This window comes from Lampetra planeri, chromosome 34 (assembly GCF_965212315.1).
Source record: "Lampetra planeri chromosome 34, kcLamPlan1.2.h2, whole genome shotgun sequence".
In the NCBI taxonomy this organism is placed as follows: domain Eukaryota; kingdom Metazoa; phylum Chordata; class Hyperoartia; order Petromyzontiformes; family Petromyzontidae; genus Lampetra; species Lampetra planeri.
This window is the reverse complement of record NC_136140.1, coordinates 10,474,551-10,494,409: the sequence shown is the minus strand read 5'-3', so window position 1 is coordinate 10,494,409 and position 19,859 is coordinate 10,474,551. Positions and strand designations below refer to the sequence as shown.

Sequence of the window (19,859 nt, the reverse complement as noted above, 5' to 3'; positions counted from 1 at the left end):
GTTTATATATCTGTAGGTAAGCATCTCGGGGTGTGTATATGGGGAAAAGTGGGTACTTTAACCGTACTATGTCCATACCATGTCTGTTATTCTACCCGTGTCTGTCCACGTCAACCTGTTTCTCTGTGCAGCTTTGCGTCATTGTCTCTCTTCGCATCTTCATCGTTATGCTCGTCTGTTCCTTTATTCACGCGCCCGTCTTGTGTGCCCAGGAGGCGTGTTTGTAGTCGCGTCAAAACCATGAACTGGGAAAAGTAGACGGTCAGAGTTTGTAGTAAGGGTCAACGTTCGTGGCTTGACGATGGTTTAGAGCAGGGGTCCTCAAACTTTTTAAACAGGGGGCCAGTGCTCGCCACCGCAGCCCAATCAGTGCTCACCAGCGCACGCCAATCAGTGCCCACCACCGCAGCCCAATGAGTGCTCACCTCCGCAGCCCAATTAGTGCTCACCAGCGCAGCCCAATTAGTGACCATGGGCCGCATAAATGTCCTCGGCGGGCCGCATGTGGCCCGCGGCCCGTAGTTTGAGGACCCCTGGTTTAGAGGAACGATATTTTATATGAAATCATTGCCGGTGGCCACCGCGGTCTGGGATCGGTTATCCGTTGGCGCGACGATGATGTCTGTGGTCCAGTTTCCCTGCTGAGCGAGACGTGGCGAGTTGCAGTCATAAGCGCCTGGAGAACCAGACCACACGGCTGCGTCTGCCAACTCCAAAAGACTGGCTCGTTTGTGTTATTTCATCTTTACAGTATTTATTTGTAAAAAACTAAAACGGCATAATTTTTTTCCCAAAGGTCTACACTGGCGTGTTTGCGTATCAGATTTCTAGTGGGAGTGCATACACGTGTCAGTGTACGCAATGCCAAGTGTGTATTGTCTGGCTGTGTGAATGCACGTTGAACTGTACAGGATAAGCAGGAGTGTGTGTACGCGAGTCAAGGGGCATAATATGGGGTGCACGGGTAGTGTGTGTGTGCGCAAACGTATGTCGGTGTGAACGTGCAGGTGTATCTTGGGATGTGAATGTGTGCATGTGAAAGTGTGTTGGGGTGTGCATGTGTGTATGTGTGCATGCATGTACATGTATTGCCGTGTGAGTGGGTACATGCATGTAGGCAGCAGTGGTGCAGTGGTTAGTTCACTGCGCTGCAAACCCATTGACCTGAGTTTGATTCCCAGCCACAGCTAACTTCAGTGGTTTCCAACCCTATCTAGGGAGTCTTCAGCTTTGAAAGACTGTAAACATTAGCACTGGGAAGACAAAGACAGCCAGGCATGGTTCCGACGACACCACCGCCTAACGCATCCGTGCTGTCCTTAATTGATGTTGGCCAACAGCCTTTCCCCCAAAAGTCTGCATGGCTGCAGTGGGCATCGTTCTATGCGGTGAGCACAGCAGCATCAACATGATTTCCCGGTTTTCTTTGCTTCCTCGGATTTGTAGCTCTTGAACTTGGGCAGGTCGGCACTGAACAGCACCTGTGAGTGGTCCGCACAGATGGGAACATGAATGATCTCTGGGTCTGCTTTGGCAGCAGGGCAGTTCCACAAGTTAGGCAACCTCTTGTCAAAATAAATAAGTATAACCAGTAAAAACAAAGTTTTTCACTATACATCCTTTATATGCGTGGCGGCTAGAGTCCTCTCGTCCTCTGGCTTGAGATGGCCACCTATGGGTCAGATGATTGCATTGCACCATTAAGCAATTGGTAATTAAATATAATATTTTTGTCCTAAAAAGTGTAACATTTTGGGAAAAAAATATCACGAACATTAATTGTTACGCACAACGAGTCTGTGTGGAAAATGTCAGCTCGATTGGATCACGGGAAGTGGGTTAAAAAACGACCGAAAGATTTGCACGGTCCTAAGCAAGCAAGCAAACTTAATATAAAGGATTTAAAAATATATTCGCCTGTGGAGGACGCGGGGATCGATCCCGCGACCTTTGGCATGGGAAGCGAGGGCGCTACCAACTGCGCTACTCCGCCAGGGCCTGTGGAGGTGTCACGCTCTGGGCTCCTACACTGTGACGTTCAGCCAAAGACATGAATGAGTTCTATTTGAATAAATGTAAAATATATTTTTTTTTGCCTAAAAAGTGTAAAATTTTTGAAAAAAAAATTCACGAACATTAATTGTCTCGCACAACGAGTCTGTGTACAAAATGTCAGCTCGATTGGATCACGGGAAGTGGGTTAAAACACGACCGGAAGATTTGCACGGTCGTAAGCAAGCAAGCAAGCACGCAAGCACGCAAGCAAGCGAACTTAATATAAAGGATTTAAAAATGAATCCGATTCATATATACAGGAGTCATTTGGAAGGTAATTATCTGTGGTGTTCGAAAACATGGCTCGTACAGAATAAGTCAATCTTTTGTTAAGTACAGAAAACTGCACTATCACCATCCCAGCAGAGATGAACAAGCCAGTTCATCAGAGTACATATGCCACCAAGGGATTATGAGCATTTCTGAAAAATGTACTAATTACTTCTGCCTGAATTTACACACTATGCCCAGGTGAAGAAAGCTTCTTGCTGAATATACGAATTATTAGCCCATAATTTTTAAAGTGTCATAAAAGTATGTCCGGCATCATGGAGCTGGCCCAGCGGTAAACGAGGGCTCCTATCTGCACCAGTGTTGCCAACTGTGTTCATGTGGAAAGTCGCCCCAACAAACCTCAACGTTTGCTAGATATTAGTAGACAAGTTCTAGAAAGATCGCTCATCACTTTCGCAAGATTTAGTTGTTTGGGAAACCCGATAACAGTGTCACTGTATTTGGACAAAATTGCTCAGTCGCAACACAGATCTGCATCAGAATCAGAAGTGTATTATCCAAGTAAATAAACGATTGAGTTACACAGTTCTTTTTCAAAGGTGACTCGGCCAGCAGACAAAACATGGCAGCAAGCGTTTCAAATCAATGATTAAACATGATCACAAAAATAAAGTTAATTATAATATTTATAATGTTTAAGAGTACAGAGATGGCAGAGTGGAGATCCCCAGAGAAGACACGAGTTGGTTCCAAAACGTTGGAGCAGCTACAGGAAACGCTTTTGAACCAAGTTGGGTACGAAATCTAGGAATCGTGAGCAATTGGGCACACGTCGCAGATTGTTTGGACTTTGGAATGGTATTAACGAATCTGATCAATAAATTTCAGATCTTTGGGCAATTTCCTTATCAATTAATATTGCCCAATGACAGCTTCTTTGTGCTTCTAGGGATATTAGCGCATCATCCATAGAATAGAGGTCAGTGCTGTGTCCGGCACGGGGCATCCACTACAAACAGTAACGCGGTATGTGATCGACCACATTGGCCCTTGGCACTCACCGACTGCGCCCAGCCGGCATACGGCCCCCACAGCTCACGGAAGAAGTCCGCTAAACGCACACGGGCACAAACACGGGGCAGACACATTCACCTTGACACTTGATACCAAAAAGAGCACCACTGCACTATGCGGACAGTATTATTTGTATTGTTAACAAAAACGATCACAGTGAACGATGTAGTTTTGGTCAATAAATGGAATAGAACTACGACTAAAAGTTGAATCGATGTCAAGAATGAGAATGTTATATAGTGGTGTCGGCCACAATATGCAGAGGAGTTAAACCGAACTCTACATACAACTATACACAACTCCCCTCTTATTTTTCGATTTAAAGCTTTCGTGACTGCAGGGATTCATCTTCTTGGTTCTTTCGGTAAAGTCACGTAGAAGGGAAATAATAAAATAATAAAAATAAAACATAATCAAATTAAATTCTCACGATGTTTCGGCCACAATGCAAGCAGCCGTCCTCAGGTGAAGGACAGGGTTGTCGGAAAGACAGCGTCCGAATGAATGAATGTTCATTTGGACGCTGTCTTTCCCACAGCCCTGTTCGAAACGTCATGAGAATTTTATTATGTTTTATTATTATTTTATTATTTCCCTTCTACATGACTTTACCGAAAGAACCAAGAAGATGAATCCCCTCTTATTGTATTTTGATAAATTCAGTCGGCTGACTCAACTTTATATTCAAAAACCTGTTTAGCAACGGGTGAAACTATGAGTAATATTGGCCAATGAAAACTAGCACCGACTCCTGTGTCCTCCAGTTCTCCCACAAACTAAACTACACAAACTCTCTCTTGAAGCCCTCTCGCAGAGAGAAGACCTTGACGTTGCCATTTAGTTCCTGAACATATTGGCCTGTGATGAACAATTATGGAACTAACAATGACGGTGGCTGACATCCCCTGGGGTGGTCAGTTGGTTACATTGCACACATTTATTGCTATGGCAGCCCAAGTCTACAGGACCACAATGCACTTCTTCAGGAAATGCTGATGGATAGATGTATGTATATTGAACATCTTTCGCACCGTACGTAGCCAACCGTGCTAATCGGAGGTGCGGAGGAAGGACAACAAATTGCACACAAAAAGCAGTTCTAAAGAAATGTTTTCAACCTAGATGATTTAAAAGTGCATAGCTCCAGTGGCTTCCTAATGTCCGAAGGGAGAGAGTTACAGGCGGATGCAGAGGTGCATCTGAAGCCGCGTGATGCGGTGACTGTCTTTGTTCAATGGTTAGCCAAAAGCCGCTGTGGGGATGACCGGAGTTTGCATGATGGTTTATGATCCTTGACAAGATCAGCAAGATTTTGTGGTTTATTTATGGCAAGCAATTTGTGTATAATGAGTGCGACCTTATAATGTTTTCGTTCGGCAAGCGGAAGCCAATGCAGCTCAGCGAGCACTGGATGGACATGGTCGGATCTTGAATAAAGGCTGTGTGCTTTATACACATGTCCGTGTGTAAAGTATCCCTTGGGCTGCTTGTTTTTGTCCGTGAACAGCTGATATCCATGCGAGTGTGTGTGGGCGCATACGTACGCGTATTTGTGTATACACATCTGTCGGTGTGAGTCTGCGTGCATCTGCGTGCGTGCGTGCGTGCTACTCACCCACTGCAACGTAGGTCTTGTCAGTCAGGCTCTTGCGCCCACTGCCCAGCGTGGTGTGGTAGTCTCGCTGTGCGATCTGCCACACGTGCGTGTCCACTGGTACGGCATGCGGTTTGTCCAGCGACATGAGGCACACGCAGTCAGCCACCTGCAATTGACAACTATTGGCAACGGTCCGGGAACATCGATTTAAAAGGCAAAACATTTCCAGGGAAAGGGGGGCAGTGACTTGGCTCACAGGATTTTGGGGGGCCACCTGCCTGGGCTTGAGTACAAATTCTACCTTTGAGCCAAAGTGAAACCTTTCCTCCTCTCTCTGCTTTTCTACAGTTTTAGCGTTTAACGCACCACCTGTTTATTAAGAGTAAACGTTAAAGGTGGTCCCTGTCGCCAACGATTAAATACGACAAATTGACGTGCAGATGTGGATACCAGTCATCACTGTATTATGCCACGAAGTTATGGCAGGCACTTAATGGAATATTACATTTTACTAGATTGTGATGTTCTGAATGTTTGCATGATCTAAACTGATTATTGCTTGTAACATTATGAAATTACAAACAACTTAGAAACATCGTGCACATGCATGAATTCTGTAATGCTTTCCAACATGTGCTTATCTTCAGAAGCATTCAACTAGCAGTACGGAAGACGATGTAGTAGCTGTAAGGGTAAACATATATACATATTTGTAAATTGTCTCCAAGCTTTGGGCACCCCGTTGATCACCTATATCAATTTCTCAATAGCAATACAACTATACACAAAGGTTTTGTTCATATTGGATCATCTTTAGGAGAGTAACCTTTCTCTCCCCAGTCCACCGTATATGAACAGACAGAGCTAATGCATTAATGCTTTCAAACGATCATCATCGCCGCCGCCACCGCCACCACACCGACCTTGGCCCCTACGCCGGGCAGTTGCACGAGCTGCGCCCGGGCTTCGGCGAGCGGCGCGGTGCGGAGCGACGTCAGCCAGGGGGCGCCACCCCTCTGCAGTACGGCGCGAGCGCTCTTGGCCACGAAGCCGGCGCGGTAGCCGAATCCCAGCTCACGCAGCTGCTCCTCCACACCGTCCCCTGCGTAGACACGGAGAGTCGGGTGATTAAAGGATAAATGGAACAAGATATTGCGAGGTGGCCAGGTGGCTCTGAACCCACTGAAACCCTCAGTACGAATCCGGGTTTCGGCCGCCCGTGATTAAACCCGGTTCTCAAGTGTACCGAGTCGGTGGTCTTCGCCCAGTCACCGGTAATTGCACCAAAAGCCCACGATATTAAATTTGGTTCTGGAATGCAGCATTACTTTGATGTGGCAGAGTGGAAAAGTGCTGCCCTCTGCTGTATGGAAATTGGGTCACGAAATTATTTCAGCTCTGTGGTATCTGTGCCACCCTTCCAACCCATTACACCACATATTTGAGAGTTGACTGTATTAATACTAATATGATGAGGATGATGTTTATCATCATCATGATGCTGCTGTGACGACATGCCATGCACAAAACGCACCGGAGAGCGCCTGCAGAGAGGGGAAAGAGTGGTAGGCGACGCCATCCTGCGTGGACACGAGCTCGCCCAGCGAAGCACACAGCCGCTCCAGCATGACGGTGATGCGTGAGATGTGGTTGTTGGAGGTGCAGATGAAGGAGAAGAGACATTCCACGGGGTCCTGACGAAGCACCCGCACTCCTGCAGATACACAGGAGGGGATATTCCTGTCATCCGCGATTTTATCCAAGGTTAAAGAAGTCGCCTGGAAGTTGCGGAAAAATTCATGCAGAGATAGGCAGATACCCGTGCCGACACTGTAAAGTTATTTTCATGGACAGGCATTGACAGTAGAAGCCACCAATACCACCTCCATCACATCAACGCAGATGGAGCAGAGCATCTGTACGCGACGCGTGGAATCATGAGCTTGTAGGCGTCACCGAGAGCACGTGTGTGTACATGCGCACATTAGTGTGTGTGCGTGCGTGCGAAGATGCGAGCGAGCATGCGCACCAGGAAAGTGTCCGGCGACACGAGCGAAGTGCGGATCGACGCGACTCCACTCTTCGTACAGCTGCTCCAGTGCCACTCCCAGCTGCAGGTAATCACGCAGCGCCGCTCCGCTCCCCTCCTCGTCACCACCGTCTTCCACCACATTGTTGCTACCGCCAATGATGTCGTCCGTGCCGTTTACATTGGGAGTTTTGCCACCGCCTCGCTTGGATTTGCGCTTGTTTGCGTGGCAGGGTTGGGACCCCGGGTCCTGCTCCTATGATGCAAAATTTAATGAGATTTTTAAAAATCTATGGTTTATTGGAAGCGAATTCTGATTCAGTGTTTACTCAACCACCAGAGATGGAGCGATGAAATAAGGTCGCACACAGGAAACTAGATGGATTGTTGCGTCAAAGGACCGAAATGGCGACAGGTTTGGGATGCCTCCATCCAGCAGTGGATATATCAGGGCTGATAGTGATGTTTTTACATGTACCCCTTCCCATGTTTTTGAAATTCAGAAATCAGTTTGCCTACATTCACCCTTTAAAGTGTTTTACAGCCAGGCCAGTGTCTACTGCAGGTCACTGTGGTTGAGATGACAAGTTAATGGCAGAAACCCACAGACTCGCATCGAGACCCAAAGACTCACACAGCAACCCACAGGCTTGCATAGAGACCCAGTGAGAAGCTGGAATTTGGTGGCAGTGGCTTCATAATCACCGCATTCTCCACCAGACGGGCACATGCAGCTTCTCAGAAATGGTCTGGTGGGCACCCAGCACTCGTGTTTCAATTCACCATTAGTCCACCTGCACGAGCTATCACCAAACACCGGAAAATCTGGGGTGGAATTGAAGCCTCCTCAACCTTGAGTCACAAAACATCACCATTGAACCATTGCATTCAAGTGTCATCTTAAATTTCATCAAGAAGGATGATGCCGTCGTGTAATGATTGGAACACTCAAATTTCAATTCAGAAGTCACCAGTTCAACCTCCCGGCAAGGCGGTTGAAACAATGGGCAAGTTTCTAAACATCGACCTCTGTCCATGAGTTTAAATGGGTACATCAAATAGTTTATCGGCCGATGGCGTGTGGTGGGGGCAAGGCCGTGATTATAATATATATTGGGGGGGACACATCCCCCCCAATATTCAAATATGCTCAAAATGTCCCCCCCAATATATTGCTATAAAATAGATTTCTGTTTATATGATTGTGGTTATGGTTGTACTTTATAAATCCCTAATCTCTGCCATTACATACAATGAAACAAGAAAATGTTAAAAAGAAAAAACAGAGCAATGTAATACAATAGACTATTAGACATTATTGTTAAAAATAAAGAAAAAGTCAATCCTTTGTGTTAGTGATTTTTAAAAATATTTTAGGCAGGAAATTCGTTTTCGAAATTAGATTTTTTTGGGGGGGGGACCCCCAGACCTGGAAAAATTGGTCCCCCCCCAATGTTGACTCCATGGCTACGGCCTTGGGTGGGGGTAAGCGTGGATACCCCCACCTCTTCCAGGATGAATGGCCAGTGCGGGGAAGAGTACAGCACAGGCGTACCTCGCATTATTGCACTTCGCTATAATTGCGCTCTTTTTTTAAATGTCGCATCTCAAGATAAATGTCGCATCTCATGATTCTCAACTTAGCAGGAGAATAAGAGTCGATGAATAATTACTTACAATCTGATTGGCTTATCATCATCTGAAACTCCCGCTTTTTTCATGTGAACTTAGCGAGTCAGTCGGCGTAATTTTAACTTTTTTATTTAGGCATACTGTAGCTGCATTGCGCGTTGAATATAGTGTAGTTTAAACGTGTTTTAAGGCTTGTATATGCATAGCCATGTGAAAAAACAGCATGTGACTCGCTTTATTGCCATTTTCGGTATATTGCGGTGCTCTGGTCCCGAAGGAGCCATGACACCGAGGTAGGCCTGTACCGAATGCCAAAATACCTCGAGAGGAGCTCCCTAAAGAGCTCTCTGTAGAGGAGGCCCTTCCACCAGCAGTGTCATCAGCAAAGCAAATTGCAGGGCTGCACTTTCACCACAGTGACACAACCAGCTCTTGTTGCGGCCACGACCCTTCTGTTAAAAGCCAAACAATTTTTTATTGTACCAGGTAAGGCCCACTGAGGTCTATAGCTCTTTTTCAGAAGCCACCTGGCCACAAATTTGGAGATTTATAGCAGCCAGATACTCTTAAGCACGTGTTTCTAAATGTGGAGGGAACAAAACCGGGGTGGCCCAGAGAAAGAATCCACACGACCACAGGGAGAACATGCTCCATTACAAACATACAGCAGGGGTCAGGGTCGGGATCTCACCCACGACCTCCTGTATACCAGGCGAGGCAGTTAACATCTCCTAGCCACCGTGGCGCCCGCGGTTTTCTCACCGGGGCGAGCTTGCCAGCCGTCTTGCGCCTCTTGCCGCCGTGCTCCGTCTCCTCCACGTCGGTGGCGGGTTGCCCCGGGGGCAGCACGCGGTACAGGAGGAGGTCTCCCCGCTGGGACAGCTCGTAGAGGCGGCGTCCGAGCACGCAGCGCCAGAGGCCACCCGACTCCTGCTGACGCCACCTGCAACAAATGCCATGACTCATGGGGTCACCACCGCCACCTCTTGCACTGCTGTGGGGTAGGGGGGGCGGCTGTATTCTGCACGGGACTTCTCTCTCTCTCCAGGGGTATCTTTGTTAAAGGGTTTCGGGGCCGTCCATAAATGACGTCACGCACCTAGGGGGGGGGGTCAGAAATTTGTGAGGATGTGTAACGAGGGGGGGGGGGTTGACAAATGTGACGTCACATCAAAATGCGCAACTTTAAATAAATATAGACAACACGTTCTATTTAATTAAATCGACTTTTTAATAAATGTTTTCTCATACAACATCAAGAGTGCAGCGCCACATTAAATATGCACTACAATGACAATAGTTTAAAGCGATTTGAAGCATGTTTCATTTTTGTGGGGGGGGGGGGCAGAGCTTTGTGACGTCATATTTGAGGGGGGGTCTGACTTTTTGTGACGCCGTGTGACGAGGGGGGGGGGGGTCAAAATTCGTCCAAAATCGCGTGACGTCATTTATGGACGGCCCCTTCCCACACCAGAGGTGTCCCTATAAGTCGGGGTCCTCCTCTCCTAAGTAGCCATCTTCACGAGGGTGCCTCCTCTCAAATATAATCACAGCTGCACTGTTAGCTGAGATTTCAAAAGCAATTGCGTTATGACCGCAGTTCACTGCAGGTCCATTTCAAGAAACGTGCCAACTCTTATCCATTGTAACTTCAATAGTGCTGTTTGTCGCTGGCTGCTTGGCGTTGTGGGCCTTTGTTCGACAATCGTGATAACAAGAAAACACCCCCCCACATCTTTCACTCGGAGAGAGACCCCCTCCCGTGCAGTTCTTAGTCCATGAGCCCCCCAATCCAGGGGTTCATCCCCTCGCCCTCCTGAAGGTCCTCACCCTCCTGAAGGCCCTCACCCACCTGAAGGCCCTCACCCTCCTGAAGGCCCTCACCCACCTGAAGGCCCTCACCCACCTGAAGGCCCTCACCCTCCTGAAGGCCCTCACCCTCCTGAAGGCCCTCGCCCTCCTAAAGGCCCTCACCCACCTGAAAGCCCTCACCCTCCTGAAGGCCCTCGCCCTCCTGAAGGCCCCTCACCCACCTGAAGGCTCTCGCCCTCCTGAAGGCCCCTCACCCACCTGAAGGCCCTCACCCTCCTGAAGGCCCTCACCCACCTGAAGGCCCTCACCCTCCTGAAGGCCCTCGCCCACCTGAAGGCCCTCACCCTCCTGAAGGCCCTCACCCTCCTGAAGGCCCTCACCCTCCTGAAGGCCCTCGCCCTCCTGAAGGCCCTCACCCTCCTGAAGGCCCTCACCCTCCTGAAGGCCCTCGCCCTCCTGAAGGCCCTCGCCCACATGAAGGCCCCTCACCCTCCTGAAGGCCCTCACCCTCCTGAAGGCCCCTCACCCTCCTGAAGGCCCTCACCCTCCTGAAGGCCCTCACCCACCTGAAGGCCCTCGCCCTCCTGAAGGCGCTCGCCCACCTGAAAGCCCCTCACCCTCCTGAAGGCCCTCACCCTCCTGAAGGCCCTTGCCCACCTGAAGGCCCTCACTCACCTGAAGGCTTGCCCGCACGCCAGGGTAATGTCCAGCCTCAGCTCCGCCTGGCGGCACGGGAGGGAGCGCCAGGCCCGCATCCCCATCGCGGCCCCCGACATGTGAGACAACCGAGACCCCCCCCGGCCACACGGACCCCACGAGACCCCCGGTCACACGGAACCTCCCTCGGGATGCGAGACAACCGAGACCCCCCCCCCCCGGCCACGCGGACCCCGAATTTGGCGCCGATGCCGCGCTCAGCGCAGCGAGGACGGACATGTTACGTAGGGAGAGAGAAGCTGAGAGTTAAATTTCGATTTAAAGCTTTCGTGACTGCAGGGATTCATCTTATTGGTTCTTTCGGGCAAGTCACGTAGAAGGGAAATAATAAAATAATATAAATTAAACATAAAAATAAAACATAATAAAAAATAAAATATTTAATAGTTTTATTTTTTTATTATTTTTTTTTATATTTTAGGCAGGAAATATCAGGAAATTTGTTTTCAAATTTATATTATTATTTTTTTCTGGGGAGGGACGCCCAGACCCCCTGGAAGATTTGGGCCCCCCCAATGTTGACTCCATGGCACGGTCGCATACTTGTCGACCCCTTATCAGTGCCCTACTTTATTACAGACACATTCAGACCTTATTGGTCACCCCGTGCCCCTTATAAATCTCAACGTTCATCCTACAAAGTCCCATCACAAGGGAGAAACACAAACAAATAGACACAAACAAGTTTTTGCCCAGATTGAAACGGCTGTACGCCGTATGGACCTGAAAACTCAATTTCCCTGTACAAGAATACGGGATCAAACGTATGGGGTTGACAGCTATGGTCAATACACTTACATATTTCCCTTTGTTTCATGCGACACGCTACACCTACTCAAGAATAATAACTCGCGTCAGGCACACGAAGCGCGATTGCTGATCCTCCATTGCTATAGGGCAGCGTTCTTCATTGCATGGCCCGCGGGTCACTGGCGGCCCCTGGTGGCCTTTAGTGCTGTCCCTGATGGCCTTTAGTGCGGTCCCTGGTGGCCTTTAGTGTGGCCCCTGGTGGCCTTTAGTGAGGTCCCTGGTGGCCTTTAGTGCGGCCCCTGGTGGCCTTTAGTGCGGTCCCTGGTGGCCTTTAGTGAGGTCCCTGGTGGCCTTTAGTGCGGCCCCTGGTGGCCTTTAGTGCGGTCCCTGGTGGCCTTTAGCGAGGTCCCTGGTGGCCTTTAGTGCGGTCCCTGGTGGCCTTTAGTGCGGTCCCTGGTGGCCTTTAGTGAGGTCCCTGGTGGCCTTTAGTGCGGCCCCTGGTGGCCTTTAGTGCGGTCCCTGGTGGCCTTTAGTGAGGTCCCTGGTGGCCTTTAGTGCGGTCCCTGGTGGCCTTTAGTGCGGTCCCTGGTGGCGTTTAGTGAGGTCCCTGGTGGCCTTTAGTGCGGTCCCTGGTGGCCTTTAGTGCGGTCCCTGGTGGCCTTTAGTGCGGTCCCTGGTGGCCTTTAGTGAGGTCCCTGGTGGCCTTTAGTGCGGTCCCTGGTGGCCTATAGTGAGGTCCCTGGTGGCCTTTAGTGAGGTCCCTGGTGGCCTTTAGTGAGGTCCCTGGTGGCCTTTAGTGCGGCCCCTGGTGGCCTTTAGTGAGGTCCCTGGTGGCCTTTAGTGCGGTCCCTGGTGGCCTTTAGTGAGGTCCCTGGTGGCCTTTAGTGAGGTCCCTGGTGTCCTTTAGTGCGGCCCCTGGTGGCCTTTAGTGCGGCCCCTGGTGGCCCCGTCGACAATCCACAACAAGTGAAAACAACCCCCCATCATCGTGTTGCTGTCATACCCCCAATGGTTTCAAATGTGCGGTGGTGAAAGTGGCCCCCTCTCTCTCAGGATGAGTGAAGAACACCGCTCTATCACGATGACATTTTTGTTTGTTTGATGCCAATATCAAAGTATGAAAAATAAGAATAGGTTTTACCCATTTTCTGGCAAAAACAGGTGTACGTGTGGTTAATGCAGTACTTGATTCGTTGCAAAAGGTTTCTATTTGGTGTTTGAACAGCTTAACACAACTTCCTGTTTGATTACTGCCACAAAGGGTACCAACCGATTGTTGTTATGTTACACCGCTAATTCACTGTCATGTCGAAAACTGCTGGTTTTAAACAAATCCCGCCAGAAAACACTGGCCCTAAAGGCCGGGTAAGCTTATTTTACAGGACTACAATGTTATTTATATTCTTATAATAACTCTAGTTTGAAAACGGGGGGGGGGGGGGGTAATTTTATTTATTATAAATCTATAACTCATAAATACATGTTAATTTATTATTTTATCACCAATTAATTGTTAAATTAGTATTAATCCACTAATAATGTATTATTAACTTATAACAAAATAAACAATTAATTGATAACAAATCAATTGTCAATTTATAAAACATTTTTCATCAGCATTAATAATTTATTTAACTTGTGCTTTGTTATTCATTTATTTCCCCACGCAAGATGGCCGACCTGGCCTCCCTCACTGACCTCCCTCACTGGCTACGTCACCACGACGCATCACGTGCCCGGCTCAGGGGCCAATCACGAGTCGGCGTGGCGCGGCCGGGTTCCACGAGGCTGCTGCTTCTGCTGCTGCTGCAGGGTGAGAGGGGGTCCCCTCGATCCCGGTTCCCCCAGGGTCTCCCCCAGGGTCTCACGACCCTTCCACTACAACGGGGCCGTGTGGGCTCCACGCGCAGGGATCCACGGGGGCGATAACAGTGCCGGCTCGGCTGCTGCTACTGCTGCTGTGTGATGGTGGTGGTGTAGTCAATTGTGTTGAGTGGAGTGTGCTTTGCGCGGTCTTTGGCTGGTCTGTAGGGTCCCTGGCCGGTGTGTGTTGGCTGTTGTGTTGGGACCCTGACTGGGGTGTTGGGACCCTGACTGGGGTGTTGGGACTCTGGCTGGGGTCTGTTGGCTGGTGTATAGGAGTTGTGGGGTGTGTGTAATGTGGCACATGATGAACAGTATATGCGTCCTGGCTGGTATGCGTCTGTGTGTGTGATCCCACTAATGTCTGGCTCACGGCCTGGCCCTTGTGCTGCAGGAGTTCCAGCCGAGTCAGCATGTCGGGCCTCCCTTCCGAGACGTGGCAGCCTTCCACCATCACGCTGGAAACAACGTGAGGCCCCTCCTGCCTGCAGGCACCACCGCCATAGAAGTTGGTGGTGGTGGTGATGGTGGTGTGAGCAGTTTTTGTAGTGGGAGTATGTGCTGGTAGGGGTGGGAGCAGCAGTGTAGCTGTGAGCGAACCTATGCACCTGGTGACCCGAGTTCGATTCCCGCTCACGGCCAACACCAGTGGCGATTATCTGAATCGGTCCTGGGCTTCCCCTAGGTCGACTCAGCCTCAAATTAGTACTTAGAACGGTTTGTAAACATCGCCACTAGAGAGACAAAGGCGGCCGGGCGTGGTGCTGGCCACCCACCCCCTCGTGTGCCGTTCTGGCCTTTATAGTTGCTCGCTAACAGCACTTGCCCCAACAGTCTGTTGGAGGCTATACGGGGGATTTGTATCTTTGTTGGCAGTGGAGATATCAGTAATGGTAGTTAGTAAAGGAATTAATTGATGGCTGATGTAGAAAAAGTGACTATGTCATTTGAGATGCAAGTCCTCTTGGAGGTTTCGATGGATGTGTCACTAGTCGCTCTCATCCGTGGCGGTGTTGTGCGTGTGTCGTATGTACGTCACCTGTATATCACATGTTTGTCGTGTGTACATCACCTGTATATCGCATGTGTGTGTGTAAGTCACCTATACAGTTGTACCCTGGAGATCTAACTTAATTCGTTCCAAAAGGCCATTCGAACACCGATTTGTTCGAACACCGAATTAATTTTTCCCATAAGAATTAATGTAAATGACATTAATTGGTACTAGACACAAGAAATCTCTCGTTATAAAGCATTTTTACACGAAGTTTACAGTAATTACATGCATAAAATCATACAAAAAACAAGAAACACAATAAATAAATGGAATAAATATATGGAATAAATGAAATAAATGAACATTGAACTTCACTTTACCTGTAGTAAGGAGAGTTGATGGCTTGAGTGAAAGGTGTTGAGGAGGAGGAGGTGGTAAAACCTTTGTCTGGGCAAGCGTCATGCACGCTGGCCATACGCGTCTCAGCCGTACAGGTTCTTTCAAGTCGCGATTGCCCGTTCGACCTCCGAATTTCGTTCGGTTTCCGGGGCAAAAAATGATCGGAAATATCGTTCGAACACCGATTTGTTCGAGTTCTGGTGCGTTCGATCTCCGAGGTTCTACTATATATGCAATTTGTGTCGTGTGTATGTCAGCTGTATATCGCATGTGTGTCGTGTGTACATTGCATGTGTGTTGTATGTATGTCGCCTGTATATTGCATGTGTGTTGTATGTACGTCGCCTGTATATTGCATGTCCGTCGTGTGGTGCAGGATGGGTACTGTGGTGTTGGAGCTCTACTGGATGCACGCTCCCCGCACGTGCCGCAACTTTGCTGAGCTAGCGCGGCGCGGCTACTACAATGGCACTCGCTTTCACAGGATCATCCGCGGATTCATGATCCAGGGCGGAGACCCTACGGGGACAGGTACCATCTCTCCTACGCCTTCTCTCACATCGCTTTACTCCTCTCATCGAACTCTCCTTCCTCTCCCCTCTCATCTCACTCTACTACACACACTCTCCTACCTTTCCCCTCACTCTACTCCCCTCCGCACACGCTCCTACCCTTCCCTTCTCGTGTCTCTCTACTCCCCTCCAGTTTCTGCCTCGATCTTCTTGCTGCTGTCATTATTGGTCGTGTGTGTTGTGTCGGCAATGCAGAGGAGGCTCCTAAAGCAACCATCACTTCAAGAGCTTGAATCGTCCTTTCCATTTCATTGAACATTGGCTCTTTCATAAAGCAAAGGGCACGTTAGATTTCATGTGTAGAGGCCCCTACGCTTCTTTACAAACTGTCGTAATGCTCATGGATAGGTGTGCGTGTGGTGAAGTGTGTATTGGGAGTAGTGGTGAAGCAGTTAGTATGCTAGGTCTCGGCAAGGTAAGGTAATTTACCCTTTTTACCGGGTAAAAGGGTAAAAGTAAAGGGTAAAGGTGTCGGCATGCCAAGGGCTAAGGTAAAGGGTAGGGTAAAGGTAGCTTGGAAGAATTACCCGGTACGGTAAAGGTAGCGTGAAGTATTATCTGGTAAAAACCTTGTTTACCGCTCGCTAAACGCTCCGTGGCGCAGTCCGTGGCCTCCATTTAAGATTGGAATCATCGAGAGTATTCTGTGTGAATAAAGCGCTCGACCTAGCATTTACCTGTTATAAACCTTTTTCATGTGTAGTACCCCAGTAATTACCCTGTAATCGGGTAATTTGTATGGGGTAAGGGTAAAAGGTAGGGTAAAGTTAGGCTCGTTGTTTTTACCTTTTACCTTACCTTGCCGAGGCTTATAGTACGCTGCGCTACGAACCCGGCGACCTGAGTTAGATTCCCGCTCCCGGCCAACACCGGTGGCTGTGTAACAAAATAAAAATGTATCCTGGGTAGTAAGTGTTATTTTCCAATTGTTTATGCCTCAAAAGTACAGAAAATGGCTATTATTCCCCACAAACTTTGCTTTTGTGACCAGGACAGTGATATTTTGAAATGTACCTATTTTCAATGAGAAAACGTGGTGTGCATTTGTGTCATTCCTTCACGTAAAGTCCTGGTCACAAAAGCAAAGTTTGTGGGGAATAATAGCCATTATCTATACTTTTGAGGCATAAACAATTAGAAAATAACACTTACTACCCAGGGACAAAAATCGTGTTACATAATTATCTGAACCTGTCCTGGGCCTCCCGGAGGGCGACTCGGCCTCAAATGAGTACCTGGTGCGGTGTGTAAACATCGCCACTGGGGAGACAAAGGTGGCCAGGCGTGGTGTTGGCTACCCAGCCCCTCGTGTGCTATGCCGGGGTTCATAGGTGTTCGTTAACAGCACCTGCCACAACAGTCTATTGAGGCTATATGGATAGATCTTTGTCTTTGCTTTTGTTGTGGGGGTGCCAGCTAACAGCATTTGCCCCAACAGTCGGTTAAGGCTATACGGGGGTTCTTTGTCTCTGCGTGCGATTGCTTAGTGTAATCTCTAGATTTGAAGTTTTCGTGACTGCAGGGATCCATACTCTATGGTTCTTTCGGTAAAGTCACGTAGGTATAAAATAAAATAAATCAAGTCACGACGTTTCGGGCGCAACACAAGCGTCCGTTATCAGGTGTGCTTAGTGTACTGCGCTTTGAATCTGGCTCCTGAATTGGATTCCCAGCCACGAAATCAGTGGTGTGCGGTGAACCTGTTCTGGGCCTCTACGAGGTCACCACGAGCGCAATGTGTTAACAACAGCAATGGGAAGACAGGGGCATGTTGTTGGCCGCCTCCTCGTGTGCCATGCCGATCTTCACTAGGTGCTCGCGAACAGTTCTTTCCCCAACGCTCTGTGTAGTTACACGGCTGGGTCTGTGTGTCTGTTCAACAGGCCGGGGAGGAGCTTCCGTCTATGGAAAACACTTCGAAGATGAGATCCATCCAGACCTGAAGCACACAGGTGAGTTGACCCAAAACAATTCATACATTCAAATAAAAGATGCTTGCGCTCGCAACACGTGTGTCCGATCAGGGGTGTTGGCTAAGAGGTCAGAGCGCTGAGCCGGTACCACTGACATCCTGAGTTCGAAACCAGGCAGGTGTCTGATTAAACCGGGCTCTCAACTGTTGTCTAGCAAGGTGATGGTTTTATCACTTTAAGTTTGGTTCTGTACTTAGGTTGGATGAACTCCAGTTCTTGAGGATTAACATCTCATTTTCAATGCCATGTGACGAACCTCACTTTCCTATGCAGAGCAGGTGGACTGCCCCCTACTCTGTTATATCAGAGGACACTTGAATGGTTCTCAGAGGTTGCTCTGCGATATCCACTTCCGTGGGCCATTCTCCAACACGAAGCGTTGCACTGCTCTGAAAGATGCAAGAGGATACATCTCGTGGCACGACTCCCGATAGCACAATTTGGATAAACTTGGGTTAAAAATTCCAGGAGGCAAAAAAATCGGTTCTTCGCTTAACTTTGTCACGCATCACCACACAGGTGCAGGCATCATCTCGATGGCGAACTCGGGGCCCAACACCAACGGCAGCCAGTTCTTCATCACGCTGGGGCCCACGCAGTGGCTCGACGGCAAGCACTCCATCTTCGCCCGCGTGGCGCGCGGCATGAGTACGGTCAACCGCATTGGGCTTGTTGAGACGGTGGCTCAGGACCGGCCCGTCGAAGAGATCAGCATCATACGCGCCACTTGCTCGGACTGACGCGTCACACACACATGCACTCTCGCACCTCGGACATACGCGGAGGCGAACACAGTCCCGCACAGGTGAACACAGTCACGCACAGACACAAACGCACGGTCACACGGGGATATGCAACAATAATGGTCGCCGTTCGCCACGGAGTGGCAGTGACATCACCACGGCACTTGTGCCAGGATAGATGCGATTGGAGGCCGCGTCACGCGTCGTAGTGGCAGGTTGTCACGAGACAGACCCAGGTGGTATTACGGGTTAACCGCGTTGACTGGCAGACGCAGCACCCGTGCTCTCAATTTGGATAAAGGTGCATTTCCTCCCATCATCCATGTGTAACGGAACTTGGGGTTTTGAACCCTTAACAAATGCATGTTAAACGAAGCCACCTCTTGTCCGATGTCGTTGGCTACACCACCTCCACACAGTTAAACCAAAACCGCCTTGTGTCGTTTTCCCTCGGTGACAGCTCCTCCGTGCAGTAGACTTTGCTCGTCTTCTACTCAACGTCTGTGGCGCTGCCATCCGGGCTCCGCTCCCCTGCCCCCCTCATGCCCCCAACACCAGGATGTCATTTAGCCCCCCTACTTGTGGAGTTATCACAGATGCACCATTCGACATGGATGTACATGCGTGGCTGGCTGGAGGTGTGCACCTGTTGTCTCTGAGGCCCTGTGCGTGCTGTAAGGTGTTAACTATTTTCTTACCATAAAACTTTTTTTAAAACTTGTAATCCCAGAGAACAGTTTTCTTGCACAAACGTTTAATTTATTTATTTGCTCGAGATGATGCAACTTTCGTGTTGGTGTCTCCGGAAACATTGATATCCACACAACAGTTGGTAAGACCCATGAAAAAACTCTTGATATACACTTTGTACAGGAGTACTGCGTTGTCCCTACCATAACGAAAATCTAATTGCTTGTCTAGAAACTCAGATCATACCCATAATTTTATACCGGTGAAATCTGTCTTTTGGACAGCCGATTCAAGTCGCCGCCATCGTTCACGATCCTGGAATCAACTTTGGAGAGATATAATTGAAAATATCAATAGATTGTGTATCGGTACAAATGTATTGATTGCATTGTCAATGATTTATCGATTTTCCGAACCTTGGCCCTGTGCTTCCGTGGAGCAGGCAGCCAACGCAAGGAACGCTTCCCATATGATATCTCAAGGTGGAGATGGAGCTATGCAATGAGCCCGTGTGCCGGAGCGAGATGGATCATTATGAAGCACCGTGGGATATGGCTTAGGGGAAGTCCATCATCATGGCCTCCGTTAAATGCACCATCCCTTTGTGGCCAATCACAAAAGACCACTAATTCCTAAAGCATTTTACCCCCCCTCCTCCCCCGCCACTTCGGACGGAAACCTCTCAATTCATAGTCCATAGGCCAGATCAAAATTTGGTAACG

The 19,859-nt window shown here is 48.9% G+C and overlaps 2 protein-coding genes across 2 annotated transcripts; one reads left to right on the top strand and one right to left on the bottom strand.

The window, feature by feature from the left end:
• Positions 1-737: 737 nt before the first annotated feature.
• Positions 738-11,374, bottom strand: OGG1 (8-oxoguanine DNA glycosylase). Its single transcript, XM_078610719.1, has 8 exons — positions 11,109-11,374; positions 9,384-9,564; positions 6,990-7,245; positions 6,495-6,674; positions 5,884-6,062; positions 4,979-5,126; positions 3,351-3,400; positions 738-1,481 (listed from the first exon to the last, which is right to left on the bottom strand). Exons 1-8 carry the CDS (start codon positions 11,207-11,209, stop codon positions 1,404-1,406), a joined length of 1,173 nt encoding a protein of 390 aa, XP_078466845.1. The 5' UTR covers positions 11,210-11,374; the 3' UTR covers positions 738-1,403.
• Positions 11,375-13,638: 2,264 nt separating this feature from the next.
• PPIL1 (peptidylprolyl isomerase like 1) lies at positions 13,639-19,171 on the top strand. The gene is made up of 5 exons (XM_078610717.1): positions 13,639-13,713; positions 14,158-14,232; positions 15,536-15,690; positions 17,615-17,683; positions 18,224-19,171. Exons 2-5 carry the CDS (start codon positions 14,177-14,179, stop codon positions 18,442-18,444), a joined length of 501 nt encoding a protein of 166 aa, XP_078466843.1. The 5' UTR covers positions 13,639-13,713; positions 14,158-14,176; the 3' UTR covers positions 18,445-19,171.
• The last annotated feature ends 688 nt before the right edge of the window (positions 19,172-19,859 follow it).

Coding starts and splice junctions, on each gene's coding strand:
- OGG1 (XM_078610719.1), bottom strand. CDS start 11,209: ATGTCGGGGGCCGCGATGGGGATGCGGGCCTGGCGCTCCCTCCCGTGC. Junction 7,246..9,383: donor CGGCTGGCAAGCTCGCCCCG/GTGAGAAAACCG, acceptor TTTGCATCATAG/GAGCAGGACCCGGGGTCCCA. Junction 6,675..6,989: donor TGTCGCCGGACACTTTCCTG/GTGCGCATGCTC, acceptor GTGTATCTGCAG/GAGTGCGGGTGCTTCGTCAG.
- PPIL1 (XM_078610717.1), top strand. CDS start 14,177: ATGTCGGGCCTCCCTTCCGAGACGTGGCAGCCTTCCACCATCACGCTG. Junction 14,233..15,535: donor ACCATCACGCTGGAAACAAC/GTGAGGCCCCTC, acceptor CGTGTGGTGCAG/GATGGGTACTGTGGTGTTGG. Junction 17,684..18,223: donor TCCAGACCTGAAGCACACAG/GTGAGTTGACCC, acceptor ATCACCACACAG/GTGCAGGCATCATCTCGATG.